At 41.4% G+C, this 22,500-nt stretch overlaps 1 protein-coding gene across 1 annotated transcript in view; it reads right to left on the minus strand.

Annotated features, from left to right (window-relative positions):
• The window catches only part of LOC148080545 (F-box/LRR-repeat protein 7-like), a 44,516-nt gene that overhangs the window by 20,006 nt on the left and 2,010 nt on the right, over positions 1-22,500 (minus strand). The window contains exon 2 of the mRNA XM_087790263.1: positions 14,769-14,858. Within this exon, the coding sequence (XP_087646389.1) occupies positions 14,769-14,858 (90 nt within the window). The remainder of the gene's footprint in view (positions 1-14,768; positions 14,859-22,500) is intronic.

Raw genomic sequence — 22,500 nt, forward strand, 5'->3', positions numbered from 1 at the left:
ACATTACAAACAGTGACTGATGTCAGGTGCCACATTACAAACAGTGACTGATGTCAGGAGCCACATTACATATAATGACTGATGTCAGGGGCCACATTACATATAGTGACTGATGTCAGGAGCCACATTACAAACAGTGACTGATGTCAGGGGCCACATTACATATAGTGACTGATGTCAGGGGCCACATTACATATAGTGACTGATGTCAGGGGCCACATTACATATAGTGACTGATGTCAGGAGCCACATTACATATAGTGACTCATGTCAGGAGCCACATTACAAACAGTGACTGATGTCAGGGGCCACATTACATATAGTGACTCATGTCAGGAGCCACATAACAAACAGTGACTGATGTCAGGGGCCACATTACATATAGTGACTCATGTCAGGAGCCACATTACATATAGTGACTCATGTCAGGAGCCACATTACAAACAGTGACTGATGTCAGGAGCCACATAACAAACAGTGACTGATGTCAGGAGCCACATTACATATAGTGACTCATGTCAGGAGCCACATTACAAACAGTGACTGATGTCAGGGGCCACATTACATATAGTGACTCATGTCAGGAGCCACATAACAAACAGTGACTGATGTCAGGAGCCACATTACATATAGTGACTCATGTCAGGAGCCACATTACAAACAGTGACTGATGTCAGGGGCCACATTACATATAGTGACTCATGTCAGGAGCCACATAACAAACAGTGACTGATGTCAGGAGCCACATTACATATAGTGACTCATGTCAGGAGCCACATTACAAACAATGACTGATGTCAGGGGCCACATTACAAACAGTGACTGATGTCAGGAGCCACATTACAAACAGTGACTGATGTCAGGGGCCACATTACAAACAGTGACTGATGTCAGGGGCCACATTACATATAGTGACTCATGTCAGGAGCCACATAACAAACAGTGACTGATGTCAGGAGCCACATTACATATAGTGACTCATGTCAGGAGCCACATTACAAACAGTGACTGATGTCAGGGGCCACATTACAAACAGTGACTGATGTCAGGGGCCACATTACATATAGTGACTCATGTCAGGAGCCACATAACAAACAGTGACTGATGTCAGGAGCCACATTACATATAGTGACTCATGTCAGGAGCCACATTACAAACAATGACTGATGTCAGGGGCCACGTTACATGACTCATGTCAGGAGCCACATTACAAACAGTGACTGATGTCAGGGGCCACATTACAAACAGTGACTGATGTCAGGGGCCACATTACAAACAGTGACTGATGTCAGGGGCCACATTACAAACAGTGACTGATGTCAGGGGCCACATTACATATAGTGACTCATGTCAGGAGCCACATAACAAACAGTGACTGATGTCAGGAGCCACATTACATATAGTGACTCATGTCAGGAGCCACATTACAAACAGTGACTGATGTCAGGGGCCACATTACAAACAGTGACTGATGTCAGGGGCCACATTACAAACAGTGACTGATGTCAGGGGCCACATTACATATAGTGACTCATGTCAGGAGCCACATTACAAACAATGACTGATGTCAGGGGCCACATTACATATAGTGACTCATGTCAGGAGCCACATTACAAACAGTGATTGATGTCAGGGGCCACATTACAAACAGTGACTCATGTCAGGAGCCACATTACATATAGTGACTCATGTCAGGAGCCACATTACAAACAGTGACTCATGTCAGGAGCCACATTACAAACAGTGACTGATGTCAGGGGCCACATTACAAACAGTGACTGATGTCAGGGGCCACATTACAAACAGTGACTGATGTCAGGGGCCACATTACAAACAGTGACTGATGTCAGGGGCCACATTACAAACAGTGACTGATGTCAGGGGCCACATTACAAACAGTGACTGATGTCAGGGGCCACATTACAAACAATGACTGATGTCAGGGGCCACATTACATATAGTGACTGATGTCAGGAGCCACATTACAAACAGTGACTGATGTCAGGAGCCACATTACAAACAGTGACTGATGTCAGGAGCCACATTACAAACAGTGACTGATGTCAGGAGCCACATTACAAACAGTGACTGATGTCAGGGGCCACATTACAAACAGTGACTGATGTCAGGGGCCACATTACAAACAGTGACTGATGTCAGGGGCCACATTACAAACAGTGACTGATGTCAGGGGCCACATTACAAACAGTGACTGGTGTCAGGGACCACATTACAAACAGTGACTGATGTCAGGAGCCACATTACAAACAGTGACTGGTGTCAGGGGCCACATTACAAACAATGACTGATGTCAGGGGCCACATTACAAACAATGACTGATGTCAGGGGCCACATTACAAACAGTGACTGATGTCAGGGGCCACATTACAAACAGTGACTGATGTCAGGGGCCACATTACATATAGTGACTGATGTCAGGGGCCACATTACAAACAGTGACCGATGTCAGGAGCCACATTACATATAGTGACTGATGTCAGGGGCCACATTACAAACAATGACTGATGTCAGGGGCCACATTACATATAGTGACTGATGTCAGGGGCCACATTACATATAGTGACTGATGTCAGGGGCCACATTACATATAGTGACTGATGTCAGGGGCCACATTACAAACAGTGACTGATGTCAGGGGCCACATTACATATAGTGACTCATGTCAGGAGCCACATTACAAACAGTGACTCATGTCAGGAGCCACATTACAAACAGTGACTGATGTCAGGGGCCACATTACATATAGTGACTGATGTCAGGGGCCACATTACATATAGTGACTGATGTCAGGGGCCACATTACATATAGTGACTGATGTCAGGGGCCACATTACATATAGTGACTGATGTCAGGGGCCACATTACATATAGTGACTCATGTCAGGGGCCACATTACAAACAGTGACTGATGTCAGGGGCCACATTACATATAGTGACTCATGTCAGGAGCCACATTACAAACAGTGACTCATGTCAGGAGCCACATTACAAACAGTGACTGATGTCAGGGGCCACATTACATATAGTGACTGATGTCAGGGGCCACATTACATATAGTGACTGATGTCAGGGGCCACATTACATATAGTGACTGATGTCAGGAGCCACATTACAAACAGTGACTGATGTCAGGAGCCACATTACATATAGTGACTCATGTCAGGAGCCACATTACAAACAATGACTGATGTCAGGGGCCACATTACATGACTCATGTCAGGAGCCACATTACAAACAGTGACTGATGTCAGGAGTCACAATACAAACAGTGACTGATGTCAGGGGCCACATTACATAAAGTGACTCATGTCAGGAGCCACATTACAAACAGTGGCTGATGTCAGGGGCCACATTACAAACAGTGACTGATGTCAGGAGCCACATTACAAACAGTGACTGATGTCAGGGGCCACATTACAAACAGTGACTGATGTCAGGGGCCACATTACAAACAGTGACTGATGTCAGGGGCCACATTACAAACAGTGACTGATGTCAGGGGCCACATTACAAACAGTGACTGATGTCAGGGGCCACATTACAAACAGTGACTGATGTCAGGGGCCACATTACAAACAATGACTGATGTCAGGGGCCACATTACATATAGTGACTGATGTCAGGAGCCACATTACAAACAGTGACTGATGTCAGGAGCCACATTACAAACAGTGACTGATGTCAGGAGCCACATTACAAACAGTGACTGATGTCAGGAGCCACATTACAAACAGTGACTGATGTCAGGGGCCACATTACAAACAGTGACTGATGTCAGGGGCCACATTACAAACAGTGACTGATGTCAGGGGCCACATTACAAACAGTGACTGATGTCAGGGGCCACATTACAAACAGTGACTGGTGTCAGGGACCACATTACAAACAGTGACTGATGTCAGGAGCCACATTACAAACAGTGACTGGTGTCAGGGGCCACATTACAAACAATGACTGATGTCAGGGGCCACATTACAAACAATGACTGATGTCAGGGGCCACATTACAAACAGTGACTGATGTCAGGGGCCACATTACAAACAGTGACTGATGTCAGGGGCCACATTACATATAGTGACTGATGTCAGGGGCCACATTACAAACAGTGACCGATGTCAGGAGCCACATTACATATAGTGACTGATGTCAGGGGCCACATTACAAACAATGACTGATGTCAGGGGCCACATTACATATAGTGACTGATGTCAGGGGCCACATTACATATAGTGACTGATGTCAGGGGCCACATTACATATAGTGACTGATGTCAGGGGCCACATTACAAACAATGACTGATGTCAGGGGCCACATTACAAACAGTGACTGATGTCAGGGGCCACATTACAAACAGTGACTGATGTCAGGGGCCACATTACAAACAGTGACCGATGTCAGGAGCCACATTACAAACAATGACTGATGTCAGGAGCCACATTACAAACAGTGACTGATGTCAGGGGCCACATTACAAACAGTGACTGATGTCAGGGGCCACATTACAAACAGTGACTGATGTCAGGGGCCACATTACAAACAATGACTGATGTCAGGGGCCACATTACAAACAGTGACTGATGTCAGGAGCCACATTACAAACAGTGACTGATGTCAGGGGCCACATTACAAACAGTGACTGATGTCAGGGGCCACATTACAAACAATGACTGATGTCAGGGGCCACATTACAAAAAGTGACTCATGTCAGGAGCCACATTACAAACAATGACTGATGTCAGGGGCCACATTACAAACAGTGACTGATGTCAGGGGCCACATTACAAACAGTGACTGATGTCAGGGGCCACATTACAAACAATGACTGATGTCAGGGGCCACATTACAAACAGTGACTGATGTCAGGGGCCACATTACAAACAGTGACTGATGTCAGGGGCCACATTACAAACAGTGACTGATGTCAGGAGCCACATTACAAACAATGACTGATGTCAGGAGCCACATTACATATAGTGACTCATGTCAGGAGCCACATTACAAACAGTGACTGATGTCAGGAGCCACATTACAAACAGTGACTGATGTCAGGGGCCACATTACAAACAATGACTGATGTCAGGAGCCACATAACATAGAGTGACTCATGTCAGGAGCCACATTACAAACAGTGACTGATGTCAGGGGCCACATTACATATAGTGACTGATGTCAGGGGCCACATTACATATAGTGACTGATGTCAGGGGCCACATTACATATAGTGACTGATGTCAGGGGCCACATTACATATAGTGACTGATGTCAGGGGCCACATTACATATAGTGACTCATGTCAGGGGCCACATTACAAACAATGACTGATGTCAGGAGCCACATTACAAACAGTGACTGATGTCAGGAGCCACATTACAAACGATGACTGATGTCAGGGGCCACATTACAAACAGTGACTGATGTCAGGGGCCACATTACAAACAATGACTGATGTCAGGGGCCACATTACATATAGTGACTGATGTCAGGAGCCACATTACAAACAGTGACTGATGTCAGGAGCCACATTACAAACAGTGACTGATGTCAGGGGCCACATTACATATAGTGACTGATGTCAGGGGCCACATTACAAACAATGACTGATGTCAGGAGCCACATTACATATAGTGACTCATGTCAGGAGCCACATTACAAACAGTGACTGATGTCAGGAGCCACATTACAAACAGTGACTGATGTCAGGAGCCACATTACATATAGTGACTGATGTCAGGGGCCACATTACATATAGTGACTGATGTCAGGGGCCACATTACATATAGTGACTGATGTCAGGGGCCACATTACATATAGTGACTCATGTCAGGGGCCACATTACAAACAATGACTGATGTCAGGAGCCACATTACAAACAGTGACTGATGTCAGGAGCCACATTACAAACGATGACTGATGTCAGGGGCCACATTACAAACAGTGACTGATGTCAGGGGCCACATTACAAACAGTGACTGATGTCAGGGGCCACATTACAAACAGTGACTGGTGTCAGGGACCACATTACAAACAGTGACTGATGTCAGGAGCCACATTACAAACAGTGACTGGTGTCAGGGGCCACATTACAAACAATGACTGATGTCAGGGGCCACATTACAAACAATGACTGATGTCAGGGGCCACATTACAAACAGTGACTGATGTCAGGGGCCACATTACAAACAGTGACTGATGTCAGGGGCCACATTACAAACAGTGACCGATGTCAGGAGCCACATTACAAACAATGACTGGTGTCAGTGGCCACATTACAAACAGTGACTGATGTCAGGGGCCACATTACAAACAGTGACTGATGTCAGGAGCCACATTACAAACAGTGACTGATGTCAGGGGCCACATTACAAACAGTGACTGATGTCAGGGGCCACATTACAAACAATGACTGATGTCAGGGGCCACATTACAAAAAGTGACTCATGTCAGGAGCCACATTACAAACAATGACTGATGTCAGGGGCCACATTACAAACAGTGACTGATGTCAGGGGCCACATTACAAACAGTGACTGATGTCAGGGGCCACATTACAAACAATGACTGATGTCAGGGGCCACATTACAAACAGTGACTGATGTCAGGGGCCACATTACAAACAGTGACTGATGTCAGGGGCCACATTACAAACAGTGACTGATGTCAGGGGCCACATTACAAACAGTGACTGATGTCAGGAGCCACATTACAAACAGTGACTGATGTCAGGAGCCACATTACAAACAATGACTGATGTCAGGAGCCACATTACATATAGTGACTGATGTCAGGGGCCACATTACATATAGTGACTCATGTCAGGAGCCACATTACAAACAGTGACTGATGTCAGGGGCCACATTACATATAGTGACTGATGTCAGGGGCCACATTACATATAGTGACTGATGTCAGGGGCCACATTACATATAGTGACTAATGTCAGGGGCCACATTACAAACAATGACTGATGTCAGGAGCCACATTACAAACAGTGACTGATGTCAGGAGCCACATTACAAACAATGACTGATGTCAGGGGCCACATTACAAACAATGACTGATGTCAGGAGCCACATTACAAACAGTGACTGATGTCAGGAGCCACATTACAAACAATGACTGATGTCAGGGGCCACATTACAAACAGTGACTGATGTCAGGGGCCACATTACAAACAGTGACTGATGTCAGGGGCCACATTACAAACAATGACTGATGTCAGGGGCCACATTACAAACAGTGACTGATGTCAGGGGCCACATTACAAACAGTGACTGATGTCAGGGGCCACATTACAAACAGTGACTGATGTCAGGGGCCACATTACAAACAGTGACTGATGTCAGGAGCCACATTACAAACAGTGACTGATGTCAGGAGCCACATTACAAACAATGACTGATGTCAGGAGCCACATTACATATAGTGACTGATGTCAGGGGCCACATTACATATAGTGACTCATGTCAGGAGCCACATTACAAACAGTGACTGATGTCAGGGGCCACATTACATATAGTGACTGATGTCAGGGGCCACATTACATATAGTGACTGATGTCAGGGGCCACATTACATATAGTGACTAATGTCAGGGGCCACATTACAAACAATGACTGATGTCAGGAGCCACATTACAAACAGTGACTGATGTCAGGAGCCACATTACAAACAATGACTGATGTCAGGGGCCACATTACAAACAATGACTGATGTCAGGGGCCACATTACAAACAATGACTGATGTCAGGGGCCACATTACAAACAGTGACTGATGTCAGGAGCCACATTACAAACAGTGACTGATGTCAGGAGCCACATTACAAACAATGACTGATGTCAGGGGCCACATTACAAACAGTGACTGATGTCAGGAGCCACATTACAAACAGTGACTGATGTCAGGAGCCACATTACATATAGTGACTCATGTCAGGAGCCACATTACAAACAGTGACTGATGTCAGGGGCCACATTACATATAGTGACTCATGTCAGGGGCCACATTACATATAGTGACTCATGTCAGGGGCCACATTACAAACAGTGACTGATGTCAGGAGCCACATTACAAACAGTGACTGATGTCAGGGGCCACATTACAAACAGTGACTGATGTCAGGGGCCACATTACAAACAATGACTGATGTCAGGGGCCACATTACAAACATCATATTTTGGGTTAGGGTTGGTATGTTTTGGGCCAAAATTTGAACAAGTTTTATTAAAATTACTGGTCATTTATTTACATAATTTATATATATTTAAATAAATGATTTAACAATTCAAAGATTTATTAATAAAAACAATGTAACACTTTATTAATAAAAGACGTGTAAACAATCTAAAACTTTATTTATAAAAGATGTGTAAACAATGTAAAACTTTATTAATAAAAGACGTGTAAACAATCTAAAACTTTATTTATAAAAGATGTGTAAACAATGTAAAACTTTATTAATAAAAGACGTGTAAACAATCTAAAACTTTATTTATAAAAGATGTGTAAACAATGTAAAACTTTATTAATAAAAGACGTGTAAACAATCTAAAACTTTATTTATAAAAGATGTGTAAACAATTTAAAACTTTATTAATAAAAGACGTGTATACAATCAAAAATTTTATTTATAAAATATGTGTAAACAATCTAAATCTTTAATAATAAACTATGTGTAAACAGTGTAAAACTTTATTCATAAAAGATGTTTAAACAATGTAAAACTTTATTAATAAAAGTCGTGTATACAATCTAAATTTTTTATCAATAAAATATGTGTAAATAATCTGAAACGCTATTTATGAAGATGTGTAAACAATCTAAAGCTTTATTAATAAAAGTCGTGTAAACAATCTTAATCTTTATTAATCAAATATGTGTAAACAATGTTGAACTTTATTTATAAAAGATGTGTGAAGAAGCTAAAGCTTTATTAATAAAAGTCGGTTAAACAATGTAAATCTTTATTAATAAAATATGTGTAAACACTGTTGAACTTTATTTATAAAAGACGCGTGAACAAGCTAAAGCTTTATCATGAAGTGGTGGCTAAGCTAACACATCAGTGTTTCTCCATGATTTCATTGGACGTCGATGTTGTTTGGAGAAGCACAGACGTCAGAGGCTGAAGTGATGGATGATGAGGTTGAAAGTAGACGAGTGGGAGGACGAACACTGACCACTGCTTATCACGCCGCTCTGACAGGAAGTGGACACGGTACTGGTTCCCACCATTAACAGAGTCCAGACTACGTTCCTGGTGTCGCTCCACGTGACACTGAACACCACCGTCGTCAACGACTCTATGACATCATGTCTGAGCAGCTGATCAACATGCATCAGTCCTGGACTCAAAAGATTCATGAGATACAAGCGTCGCCAGTTGATTTAGATCGTTTTGTGAAACTAGTTTTTCTTTAAAGTCACAGTTACTCTGTCCCAACATTTGTAGTCTTGTCTACAATGTTGTTTTCTGATCCTCTAACTTTAGACCCTCCTAGTCTTCAGAGAGGAGACCAGAGTCTTCTTGTCACCAGAAACCAACCGAGTAGAAGCGTCTCATCAAACCGTGTGTGTTTTGAATCAAGTTAATCAGATAAATCCATAAAGTTTTCAGCCTGAATTCAAGAACATTATAATGAGCAGCAAACCATCCTGGTGAACAATGTGCAGATAAGAGACACAAACACAAGAATAAAATGCTTTAGATTTTCTACCTGGCGTTCAATCTAATGTGCAAGTGTGTGCCTGTGAGTGTGTGTGTGTGTGTGTGTGTGTGTGTGTGTGTGTGTGTGTGTGTGTGTGTGTGTGTGTGTGTGTGTGTGTGTGTGTGTGTGTGTGTGTGTGTGTGTGTGTGTGTGTGTGTGTGTGTGTGTGTGTGTGTGTGTGTGCGTGTGTGATGTTTGTGTGTTCATGTGTGTGTGTGTGTGTGTTCATGTGTGTGTGTGTGTGTGTGTGTGTGTGTGTGTGTGTGTGTGTGTGTGTGCGTGTGTGATGTTTGTGTGTTCATGTGTGTGTGTGTGTGTGTGTGTGTGCGTGTGTGATGTTTGTGTGTTCATGTGTGTGTGTGTGTGTGTGTGTGTGATGTTTGTGTGTTCATGTGTGTGTGTGTGTGTGTGTGTGTGCGTGTGTGATGTTTGTGTGTTCATGTGTGTGTGTGTGTGTGTGTGTGTGTGTGTGCGTGTGTGATGTTTGTGTGTTCATGTGTGTGTGTGTGTGTGTGTGTGTGTGTGTGCGTGTGTGATGTTTGTGTGTTCATGTGTGTGTGTAAAACAAAACAACATGTGATGGTAACATGAGCAGGAAGGACGGACGGACAGACAGACAGACAGACAGACAGACAGACAGACAGACAGACAGACAGACAGACAGACAGACAGACAGACAGACAGACAGACAGACAGACAGACAGACAGACAGACAGACAGACAGACAGACAGATAGATAGATAGATAGATAGATAGATAGATAGATAGATAGATAGATAGATAGATAGATAGATAGATAGATAGATAGATAGATAGATAGATAGATAGATAGATAGATAGATAGATAGATAGATAGATAGATAGATAGATAGATAGATAGATAGATAGATAGATAGATAGATAGATAGATAGATAGATAGATAGATAGATAGATAGATAGATAGATAGATAGATAGATAGATAGATAGATAGATAGATAGATAGATAGATAGATAGATAGATAGATAGATAGATAGATAGATAGATAGATAGATAGATAGATAGATAGATAGATAGATAGATAGATAGATAGATAGATAGATAGATAGATAGATAGATAGATAGATAGATAGATAGATAGATAGATAGATAGATAGATAGATAGAAGTTTGTTTTCAACTTCTTCCTCAAACACCTTCATTTCTTTGACCTGCTGACTCAGGCCTCGTCACTGCAGTTTGTTTTCTTGTGGTGGAGTTTGAACCAGGATGTAATTATGTTGTCGTGATGCAGCAGAAGTGAGATTGATGATGACACAGCATGAGAAGATGGTTTTACACCCAGAAGACTCGAGCAGGACTTCTTGAAGAACAGTTTCTGAACAGACGGTAAAGAGGCTTCACTTTGATTGACAGCTGGAGAGTTCAGTGCAGGATTATTGACATGTTGAACCTTCTCATATCTACATGTTTGAAATGTTGTTTTTTCACAAATACTTGTTTTAATAATCGAATCTTTTTTGAAATTCAATACATTTTATAATTTAATTAATTTAATTTATTGTTCTTATATAATTACTATATAATAACCATTTTTATTGACTTAAAAAGACTTTGAATAAAAAATACTGAAATTAGAAAATATATTTTTATTATCTGAATTATAATTTCAAACTCTACATGTTCATTTGTGTTTTGAAAACAAATGTTTCCATTTAATTATTACAAAATATAAATCAATTATTTAAAAAGAATACATCTTTCAACAATCAATAATTGAATTCAAATAATCAAAGAATATTTAAATTGAAAACAACTTTTAATTTGTTTCTTAATGATATTACATCTGGTATTTCATCGATCATGTTGGAATGTGTATTTGTTAAACAGTTAGTGTCAAGTGTGATTCATCTCTGTGTCAATAAAGTTATTTTTATTGACATCACAACACACAAGTGTCAAATGTAATTCATCTCTGTGTCAATAAAGTTACTTCTATTGACGTCACAACACACAAGTGTCAAATGTAATTCATCTCTGTGTCAATAAAGTTACTTCTATTGACGTCACAACACACAAGTGTCAAGTGTAATTCATCTCTGTGTCAATAAAGTTATTTCTATTGACATAACAACACACAAGTGTCAAGTGTGATTCATCTCGGTGTCAATAAAGTTATTTCTATTGACATAACAACACACAAGTGTCAAGTGTGATTCATCTCGGTGTCAATAAAGTTATTTCTATTGACATAACAACACACAAGTGTCAAGTGTAATTCATCTCTGTGTCAATAAAGTTATTTCTATTGACATAACAACACACAAGTGTCAAGTGTGATTCATCTCGGTGTCAATAAAGTTATTTCTATTGACATAACAACACACAAGTGTCAAATGTAATTCATCTCTGTGTCAATAAAGTTACTTCTATTGACGTCACAACACACAAGTGTCAAATGTAATTCATCTCTGTGTCAATAAAGTTACTTCTATTGACGTCACAACACACAAGTGTCAAGTGTAATTCATCTCTGTGTCAATAAAGTTATTTCTATTGACATAACAACACACAAGTGTCAAGTGTGATTCATCTCGGTGTCAATAAAGTTATTTCTATTGACATAACAACACACAAGTGTCAAGTGTGATTCATCTCGGTGTCAATAAAGTTATTTCTATTGACATAACAACACACAAGTGTCAAGTGTAATTCATCTCTGTGTCAATAAAGTTATTTCTATTGACATAACAACACACAAGTGTCAAGTGTGATTCATCTCGGTGTCAATAAAGTTATTTCTATTGGGTCTATTGACGACGTCACAACACACAAGTGTCAAGTGTTTATGGGGATGCGTGTCTGTGTGCATGTTATTGTGTGTTTGTTTAGGAGTTAGTGTGTTTGTGCAGGTTTGTGTTTGATCGTATTTGTGTGCGTGCGTGTCTGTGTGTGTGTTTATGTGTGTTTGTGTAGGAGTGAGTGTGTTTGTGCAGGTTTGTGTTTGATCTTATTTGTGTGCGTGCGTGTCTGTGTGCATGTTATTGTGTGTTTGTTTAGGAGTTAGTGTGTTTGTGCAGGTTTGTGTTTGATCGTATTTGTGTGCGTGCGTGTCTGTGTGTGTGTTTATGTGTGTTTGTGTAGGAGTGAGTGTGTTTGTGCAGGTTTGTGTTTGATCTTATTTGTGTGCGTGCGTGTCTGTGTGCATGTTATTGTGTGTTTGTTTAGGAGTTAGTGTGTTTGTGCAGGTTTGTGTTTGATCGTATTTGTGTGCGTGCGTGTCTGTGTGTGTGTTTATGTGTGTTTGTGTAGGAGTGAGTGTGTTTGTGCAGGTTTGTGTTTGATCGTATTTGTGTGCGTGCGTGTCTGTGTGCGTGTTTATGTGTGTTTGTGTAGGAGTGAGTGTGTTTGTGCAGGTTTGTGTTTGATCGTATTTGTGTGTGTGCGTGTCTGTGTGCGTGTTTATGTGTGTTTGTTTAGGAGTGAGTGTGTTTGTGCAGGTTTGTGTTTGATCGTATTTGTGTGCGTGCGTGTCTGTGTGCGTGTTTATGTGTGTTTGTGTAGGAGTGAGTGTGTTTGTGCAGGTTTGTGTTTGATCGTATTTGTGTGCCTGCGTGTCTGTGTGCGTGTTTATGTGTGTTTGTGTAGGAGTGAGTGTGTTTGTGCAGGTTTGTGTTTGATCGTATTTGTGTGCGTGCGTGTCTGTGTGCGTGTTTATGTGTGTTTGTGTAGGAGTGAGTGTGTTTGTGCAGGTTTGTGTTTGATCGTATTTGTGTGCGTGCGTGTCTGTGTGCGTGTTTATGTGTGTTTGTGTAGGAGTGAGTGTGTTTGTGCAGGTTTGTGTTTGATCGTATTTGTGTGCGTGCGTGTCTGTGTGCGTGTTTATGTGTGTTTGTGTAGGAGTGAGTGTGTTTGTGCAGGTTTGTGTTTGATCGTATTTGTGTGCGTGCGTGTCTGTGTGCGTGTTTATGTGTGTTTGTGTAGGAGTGAGTGTGTTTGTGCAGGTTTGTGTTTGATCGTATTTGTGTGCGTGCGTGTCTGTGTGCGTGTTTATGTGTGTTTGTGTAGGAGTGAGTGTGTTTGTGCAGGTTTGTGTTTGATCGTATTTGTGTGCGTGCGTGTCTGTGTGCGTGTTTATGTGTGTTTGTGTAGGAGTGAGTGTGTTTGTGCAGGTTTGTGTTTGATCGTATTTGTGTGCGTGCATGTCTGTGTGCGTGTTTATGTGTGTGTGTTTGTGTCTTCATGCTTGTTCTTGTGTATGTGTTCATGTAGGTTTGGGTGTGTGTCTATGTGCATGTTCTTGTGTGTGTGTGTTTGCGTGTGTTTCTCTGTTTGTTTGTGTGGTTTATTGTGTGTGTGTGTTTTTATGTGCTTGTTCTTGTGTGTGTGTTTGTTTAGGTCTGTGTGTATGGCTGTGTTCTTTCATGTGTGTTTGTGTGGGTTCTTGTGTGTGTCTGTATGTGCAGTCACTGCCGTGTCATTGTGCGTCTATGGACAGAGCTATGGCTACAGACAAAACTCTCCATCAAGAGTCCAAACACCACGCAGGCTCGACCCGGGTCACCTTCCTGATCACCTTCAGAGAACCGCGGTTATAAAGTCTTGAACTTCATCTGAAGCAGGAAGTGAAGGATTTATGGAGACGTGTCATAACAAACATGGACTTTATTGTTCCTGGCAGCGTCGCACAATCCGTCAGCTCTGACTCACAACACACACTCCTGCGACTGACTCTCCTCGTAAATCTGACGGATCGTTGGAGCCGGAACACCGAGAAGAGAAGCGTGAAGAAGAGATTTGTAAAGAACGGTTCTGTGACTCGAGTCAGAGTCAGACCTGCAACAGTGTCAGGGACGACTCTCAGGACCAGAACCAGAACCAGGACCTCCTCTCACGGAGCCCGGTCCAGATAAGATTCCTCGCAGCGAGCGTCCAGAAGTGGCAAAACAAAAACATCATCACAGCTGAATTGTGGGTAATGTGAGACTCAGGAGTGTTTTCGCACCAAAAATAGGCAACACAGGAGGACAGAGGAGGAGGCGGTTAACGAGCACCAGATGCGTTACCGTCGTTCGGAGACACATTCCTCGGAGCTTTGGTCGGCGTGAGGTCCGTGCTGGAGCTGATGTCGGAGGAGATGCTGGAGCTTCCTTTACCTGCCGGAGCAGAAGAGGCGTTAGATGCAGGTTTCGTTAGATGTCACACTTGTATCACTTTTAAAACATCATAAAACCAGGTTCACAAGGAAGTTGCAACTATTTTGACCTTTGTTGACCTTCCACGGCAGGACTTGACCTTTCGAACCACGGTCTAACCAATGAAAGGTTTCACTTAAAGTATCTTGTTCTTTTGAGATTTATATTTAGCATCATAGTGTGTTTGACACTAAATAACTTCAATAGCATCTCAGTCAGTACGTCCTCCGCAGCTGAAGGAAGAATGATGACTGAGGACGAGAGGATACAGTGAGTCCAGCAGCTTTTAAAGCTGATGTTTTTGTTTGTAAACAAATGAAAGTAGTTAGGAGTCATGTGGTCTGTAAATACTATAACACCAGAGTCAAGTACTGGACAATACTACAAATATATACTGGTTACTACACTATCACAACACCAGAGTCAAGTACTGGACAATACTACACAAATATACTTGTTACTACACTATCACAACACCAGAGTCAAGTACTGGACAATACTACACAAATATACTTGTTACTACACTATCACAACACCAGATTCAAGTACTGGACAATACTACACAAATATACTTGTTACTACACTATCACAACACCAGAGTCAAGTACTGGACAATACTACACAAATATACTTGTTACTACACTATCACAACACCAGAGTCAAGTACTGGACAATACTACACATATATACTTGTTACTACACTATCACAACACCAGAGTCAAGTACTGGACAATACTACACAAATATACTTGTTACTACACTATCACAACACCAGAGTCAAGTACTGGACAATACTACACATATATACTTGTTACAACACTATCACAACACCAGAGTCAAGTACTGGACAATACTACACAAATATACTTGTTACTACACTATCACAACAACAGAGTCAAGTACTGGACAATACTACACAAATATACTTGTTACTACACTATCACAACACCAGAGTCATTAACTGGACAATACTACACATATATACTTGTTACAACACTATCACAACACCAGAGTCAAGTACTGGACAATACTACACAAATATACTTGTTACTACACTATCACAACACCAGAGTCAAGTACTGGACAATACTACACATATATACCTGTTACTACACTATCACAACACCAGAGTCAAGTACTGGACAATACTACACATATATACTTGTTACTACACTATCACAACACCATACTCAGGTACTGGACAATACTACACATATATACTTGTTACTACACTATCACAACACCATACTCAAGTACTGGACACTACTACAAATATATACTTGTTACTACACTATCACAACACCAGAGTCAAGTACTGGACAATACTACACATATATACTTGTTAATACACTATCACTATATATCACTATATATCGTGGTACATATCAACACACTCTTATATAACATGTTTTTTCTCTGAAAAAAACAGTGTTGTTGCTGCTGGAGTTGTGTTGTTGTGTTCGCCGTCCTGGGTTCGATTCCCGCTCAGGGAACTCCCTTCAAAAACATCATCACTGCGGGAGGTAAGAAGGTTGGTCTCGGCTCTAGGTGATGTTTCTATGTTGTGTCTTTGTTTCAAATCTTTGGGTAAAAGAAAAATGGATACGAGTATAACTCTCTCGATGTGTTAGGAGCTCTGTCATCCAGGAGAGACTCAGAGTCGTTGATAGAGAAATGATATCAGTTGATTAGGAAACACCTTCATTACAAGAAGTTTCTGGGATGAAGGCAAGTCTGGAACGACGGCGACACGAGCAGGAGGTTCAATAGACGTGAACATAAAGAAAGTCACGTTGTTTTCTTTGTCCTGTTTCTTGTGAGATCAGGTGGCAGTGAAGTCACATACGTCTGGTACATCTAAGGACAATAAGGCTGACCGTGACCTTGAGCTGTTGAACGGACGTGACTCACTGGTTCAAATCTCAGAGAAATATAACTTTACCTGGTGGATTAAAAAAGGTTTCTCAAAATATCAAAGTTACATTTGGAGTGCCTCAAGGCTCCATCTTTGGATCCCTTGAGCTGTTGCCATTTCTCCACCGATCTCACTGCACTAGTTGCTGAGAACTCGTGTTGACTCGTGTTGACTCGTGTTGACTCGTGTTGACTCGTGTTGACTCGTGTTAACTCGTGTTGACCCGTGTTGACCGTGTTGACTCGTGTTGACTCGTGTTGACTCGTTTTGACTCGTTTTGACTCGTTTTGACTCGTGTTGACTCGTTTTGACTCGTGTTGACTCGTGTTGACTCGTGTTAACTCGTGTTGACCCGTGTTGACTCGTTTTGACTCGTTTTGACTCGTGTTGACTCGTTTTGACTCGTGTTGACTCGTGTTGACTCGTGTTAACTCGTGTTGACCCGTGTTGACTCGTTTTGACTCGTTTTGACCCGTGTTGACTCGTTTTGACTCGTTTTGACTCGTGTTGACTCGTGTTGACTCGTGTTGACTCGTGTTGACTCGTGTTGACTCGTGTTGACTCGTGTTGACTCGTGTTGACTCGTGTTGACTCATGTTGACTCGTTTTGACTCGTGTTGACTCGTGTTGACTCGTGTTGACTCGTTTTGACTCGTGTTGACTCGTGTTGACTCGTTTTGACTCGTGTTGACTCGTTTTGACTCGTGTTGACTCGTGTTGACTCGTGTTGACTCGTGTTGACTTGTGTTGACTCGTGTTGACTCGTTTTGACTCGTGTTGACTCGTGTTGACTCGTGTTGACTCGTGTTGACTCGTTTTGACTCGTTTTGACTCGTGTTGACTCGTTTTGACTCGTGTTGACTCGCGTTGACGTAGACTCGCAACAACAGAACTGGAGAACCTGCTGATCTCCCTCCGAGCATCATGGGAACTCTCGGGTGAAGCGAAGATAGAGAACATTTTAAAGTGATGTAACCTCTGAAATAATAGTTCTTGAGCAGGACGGTGTCGAACCTCTGCTTCCTTCATGATGGTTTGGACCTTCTGATGAGAAGCAAACGTGAGAAGATCTTCAGTGTAAGAGGTTTGATGATCATAAGAATCATAATCTCGTGTTGAGGTCAAGTCCGTCTGGAAGAAGAAACAACTTTCCGGAATCTTCCTCGGTTCGTCTGAACTTCTTTGCAACTTCCTGTCGCTGGTGTTGGATCTGGAAGAGATTCCAGGATCTTCTCCGACCGAAGATCGTGAGAGTGTCGTGAAGGCAGCTCTGCCCCCCACAGAGAAGATATGTGTGTCGACGCAGCACGACACGCCACAGAAGGATTCCTTCATCGCGCTGACCAGACAGTTCCTGAAATAAGTCGCGGATATGAAAGCGTGTGAAAGATGGATGTGAAGGAATTCGAGCAGCAACGTCAGCAGAAGACGCACAAGTCCAGATGAATGAAAGTCACACAACTCGTTGGATTTGATGAGGTGAACGATGACACCTACGATGTTGGAGATGTTGACACAACAAGTTGATGCAAGACTTGACTCACAATATGATGTAGTTTCCATATTAAATCTTATGCTTAAAGATGAGTTAAAATAAATCAGAGCTTATTTCACAAACATCTTACAGACACAAATGCAGGTTTTAACGACAGTTGACGCGACAATCATTGTGTTGATTCTTGCCGTGGAGTCGAACCAACAATTGGGATCAAAGTCCGAAAATCAAAGGCATCAGCGGCGCCGGCTGAGCACGAGGCACGAGTTCTGGAAAGTAAATCAGTGAATCGTTCTTAAATCTTTTCTTGAAGGGAGCAGCAGCAGTTTGAGGCCATACAAGTGTCATGTTCTGTTGCGGTTGTTGTGGTCGTCTTTGTTCTGTTGTGGTTGTTGTTTTGGCCGTTGTTGTTCTGTTGCAATTGTTGTTGTGGTCTTTGTTGTTTTGTTGTTGTTGTTGTTGTTCTGTTGTGGTTGTTGTTGTTACGGTTTTTCTGTTGTGGTCGTTGTTGTTCTGTTGCTTTTGTTCTGTTGTGGTTGTTGTTCTGTTGTGATTGTTGTTCTGTTGCGGTTGTTTTTTTTTCTGTTACAGTTGTTGTTCTGTTGTGATTGTTGTGATTGTTGTTCTGTTGGGGTTGTTTTTTTTTTCTGTTGCGGTTGTTGTTTTTGTTCTGTTGCGGTTGTTGTTCTGTTGCTGTTGTTGTTTTTGTTCTGTTTTGGTTGTTGTTCTGTTGCGGTTGTTGTTGTTGTTCTGTTGCAGTTGATGTTGTTGCTGCGGTTTTTCTGTTGTGGTCGTTGTTGTTCTGTTGTGGTTGTAGTTCTGTTGTGGTTGTAGTTCTGTTGTGGTTGTAGTTCTGTTGTGGTTGTAGTTCTGTCATTCAACGTGTCTGCAGAGAACGGACGTGACTCACTGGTTCAAATCTCAGAGAATTATAACTTAACCTGATGGATTAAAAAATGTTTCTCAAATATCAAAGTTACATTAGGAGTGCCTCAAGGCTCCATCTTTGGATCCCTGCCTTTTGACGAGACACAGGAACAAACTCTTTTAAATATTTCAAATATATAAGTATTTCATGGATTGTATTTCAAGTGTTTAAAATAAAATAATTAAACTTCTTCTAGAGAGCAGCAGTCGTGACGTCCTCCACAGCTATCATAACTTACAGCCAACAAATAGAAAACTTTCTACAGATCTATCAAGTTAAGACTCTTCCCTTCACAGGATGTTTCTATATATGCAGACGATGCACTGATCTGTGGTGAAAAGAGAGTCGAGCCAAGAGACATCTTATTTCAGGTTCTCATGCCTGAGTGAGTCTTTATACGGGAGGAAGTCAAGAAGTGTTTCCTGAGAGAGTGAATGTAACCGACGCGATGAAAGATATTCCCTAAATGTTGGTGCTCCATATTCTAGGTCTACGCTCCGGCAGCATAAATCAAGCGCTGACTCACGCAGGACAACAGCATGGAAAGAATCACGGCTCAGATCTGCACATAAAAAGTGCTGATGTCGTCGTAAAAGCTGTTTCCGTACGTGCAGGCAGGACTCGGGAGATGATTTTCATTACTGCGCACACAACTCGGAGGGATTTTGGGGGGATTGTGCAATTGATTTTTCTGTCTTTCAGGGAAGACCTTGTTTGGGAAAAACTTCTGCTTCCTGACTTATGTAAGCAGTCGCTGGGTTTGTGCATATTTGGGACCAAATGAAGGGAACATGGAGAAACTTCTCCAGTTGTTGGTCACGGTTACATAAAAGAAGAACATTTGAAAGAAACGTCTCCTTTATCAAGTCTTCTTCCCCTAAACTTGTCCTGATGCTTCTCTGGTTTCACTGACTTTATGTCTTTCACTCATAAACCTCATCTTTCTCTTCTTCATCTCCAGCATTGTTAGTCCGACACTGTCTCTCCTCACGTCTTCCAACATCTCACTTTGTCTTCAGTCATCTCACTTTGTCTCCAAACATCTCACTTTGTCTTTAAAAATCTCACTTTTTCTTTAAACATCTCACTTAGTCTTCAAAAATCTCACTTTGTCTCCAAACATCTCACTTTTCTCCAAACATCCCACTTTGTCTTCAAACATCTCACTTTGTCTTCAAACATCTCACTTTATCTTCATGTGACTTCATATCGCCATCATATGAAACCAAAGTGGATTATTTGGTCTCGGGGCTGAAACTCTATCTTTGTTATCATTCTTGTATTATTGTTGACTCTGATAACAGTCGTGAAGATAAAACCCTGAATATCTCTGGTGTTTATCTGATCCACGTCAGGAATCTCCTTCAAAACATGCTGCGTGTAGATCCTGGATCAGTTTCAGATGTTCCTCTCCCATCATCATGAAAACTGAGACATGAACGCCTCGTTTAGCAAAATCACTTTTGAACCAGTTTTACTGAGAGACTTCCATGAGGTCATTAGTTTTGAAACATGTGACGACGTTTGTTTTTCGCTTAAATCTGACGATCAAAAGTTACGATAAAAGAATCTCAAATGTTTTTCTTTTGTCTTTTGATTCGACGGCATCTGAATCGTTTCCACTTCATTTAATGTTTAAACAAGAGACTCAGGATCTAGTTTTGAAGACAAATAAATGTTTAAAAACCTTTAACTCTCGCCACAGAAGGAACGATCAACAAGTGTGAGTTTGACTCGATGAAAAACATTAAATCCAAGCAAAAGTTTGTCTTAATTCAAGTATAAACTGTCGTTCTAGAATTAATGTTGAGGAAGATTCACCTGAATTGTACCTAATTTAAGATATAAACATTAAAAAATGTGAATTTATGTGAAAAAAGACTGAGTTTCAAACAATGAATCCAAGAAACAATTTATTTATTTGACTGTTTACGAGTCATTTCTGTGAGATTTCTGTCGTTAAACATCTCAAAGTAAACGTTTCCTGATATTAAGTGTCGAATCAAACCTCGTCTGGACTATTGTAACAGTTTATTCTGTGTCTAAACCAGAAGGATCTTCTCGCCTGCAGTTCATACTAAACTCTGCAGCCAGAATTCTGAGCCGCTCTAGTAGAAGAACTCACATTTCTCCTTCAAACTCTTCACTAGTTTCTTTCAGGATCATTTTAAAATTCTGGTTTTTACTTTCAGATCTATTCATGGTCAGACCTTCCATCAGGGATCTGATCCAGACTTACACCCCAGCTCGGGCTCTGAGGTCTGTGGATCAGAATCTACTGATGGTTCCTGAACTTCCGGACCAGAGGAGAGAAATCCTTCCAGACTGTTGCTCCTAAGCTTTGGAAATTTATATTTTATTGAGTATTATTTTGATTGTTTAAGTTCTTCGTAACCCTGGTGTAGAAAAGCTCTATAAATATGAATGACTTACTTACAAAACCAGAACAAAAAGTAAATCAATCGTATCAATAATCGTGATCATCGGATCCTTTGATGTCGACACAAACGTCAACGTTAACATCACAGGTGGTGAAGAAGAGAGTGCAGACAGTGTGGAAACCACTGAGAGAAACTTCCATGAAGTGATGTTTACATGAAGAAGAGTAAGAAGGAAAACAAGTCACATGACACACAGTCTTCTGTTTCCTTTGATGACATGAAGAAAGCAGGACGTGTGTTTTCCAAAGACGCTCCAGCATCAAGAACGTTATCTAGGTTAGGTTTAGGTAGAACTTTATCGATCCCTCAGGAGGTCTCCTTCGGGAAATAGTTGTTTTTTTTCCAATTAGCCACAGCAAATACAGCAATTTTTAGCCACATTAGCTTTAGCACGTATTAGCAAGTATTTTCCGGACTATAAGTGTCAGTTTTCTTCATAGTTTGTCCGTTTGACTTATACTCTGGAGCGACTTATGTGTGAAATTATTACCACATTATTATATCATTTCACATGTTATTGTCACACTAAACCACCAGAGGGCGCTCTAGGCCTGTGTTGATCATTTCCACGTAGAAGAGGAAGCATCTTCTACCTCCGGAGTTAGTTAGTTGTTTAAAAGTGACACGAGGATGAAGAGTTATTTGGAGTTACACGGATGGTTTGGTAAACTAGTTAGTTATTGATGCTATAGTTCTCTGAATAACTCTTCATATGTTATGTTAACATACCAGGTTCTCACTTCATGTAACGTAACATTATTCTGTTGTTGCCTCTAGTTTTATTTTAATCTTTCAAGATCACATGTCTGTTCTTGGATTTTATC

This window comes from Callionymus lyra, chromosome 4 (assembly GCF_982586985.1).
Source record: "Callionymus lyra chromosome 4, fCalLyr1.hap1.1, whole genome shotgun sequence".
Lineage (NCBI taxonomy): Eukaryota > Metazoa > Chordata > Actinopteri > Syngnathiformes > Callionymidae > Callionymus > Callionymus lyra.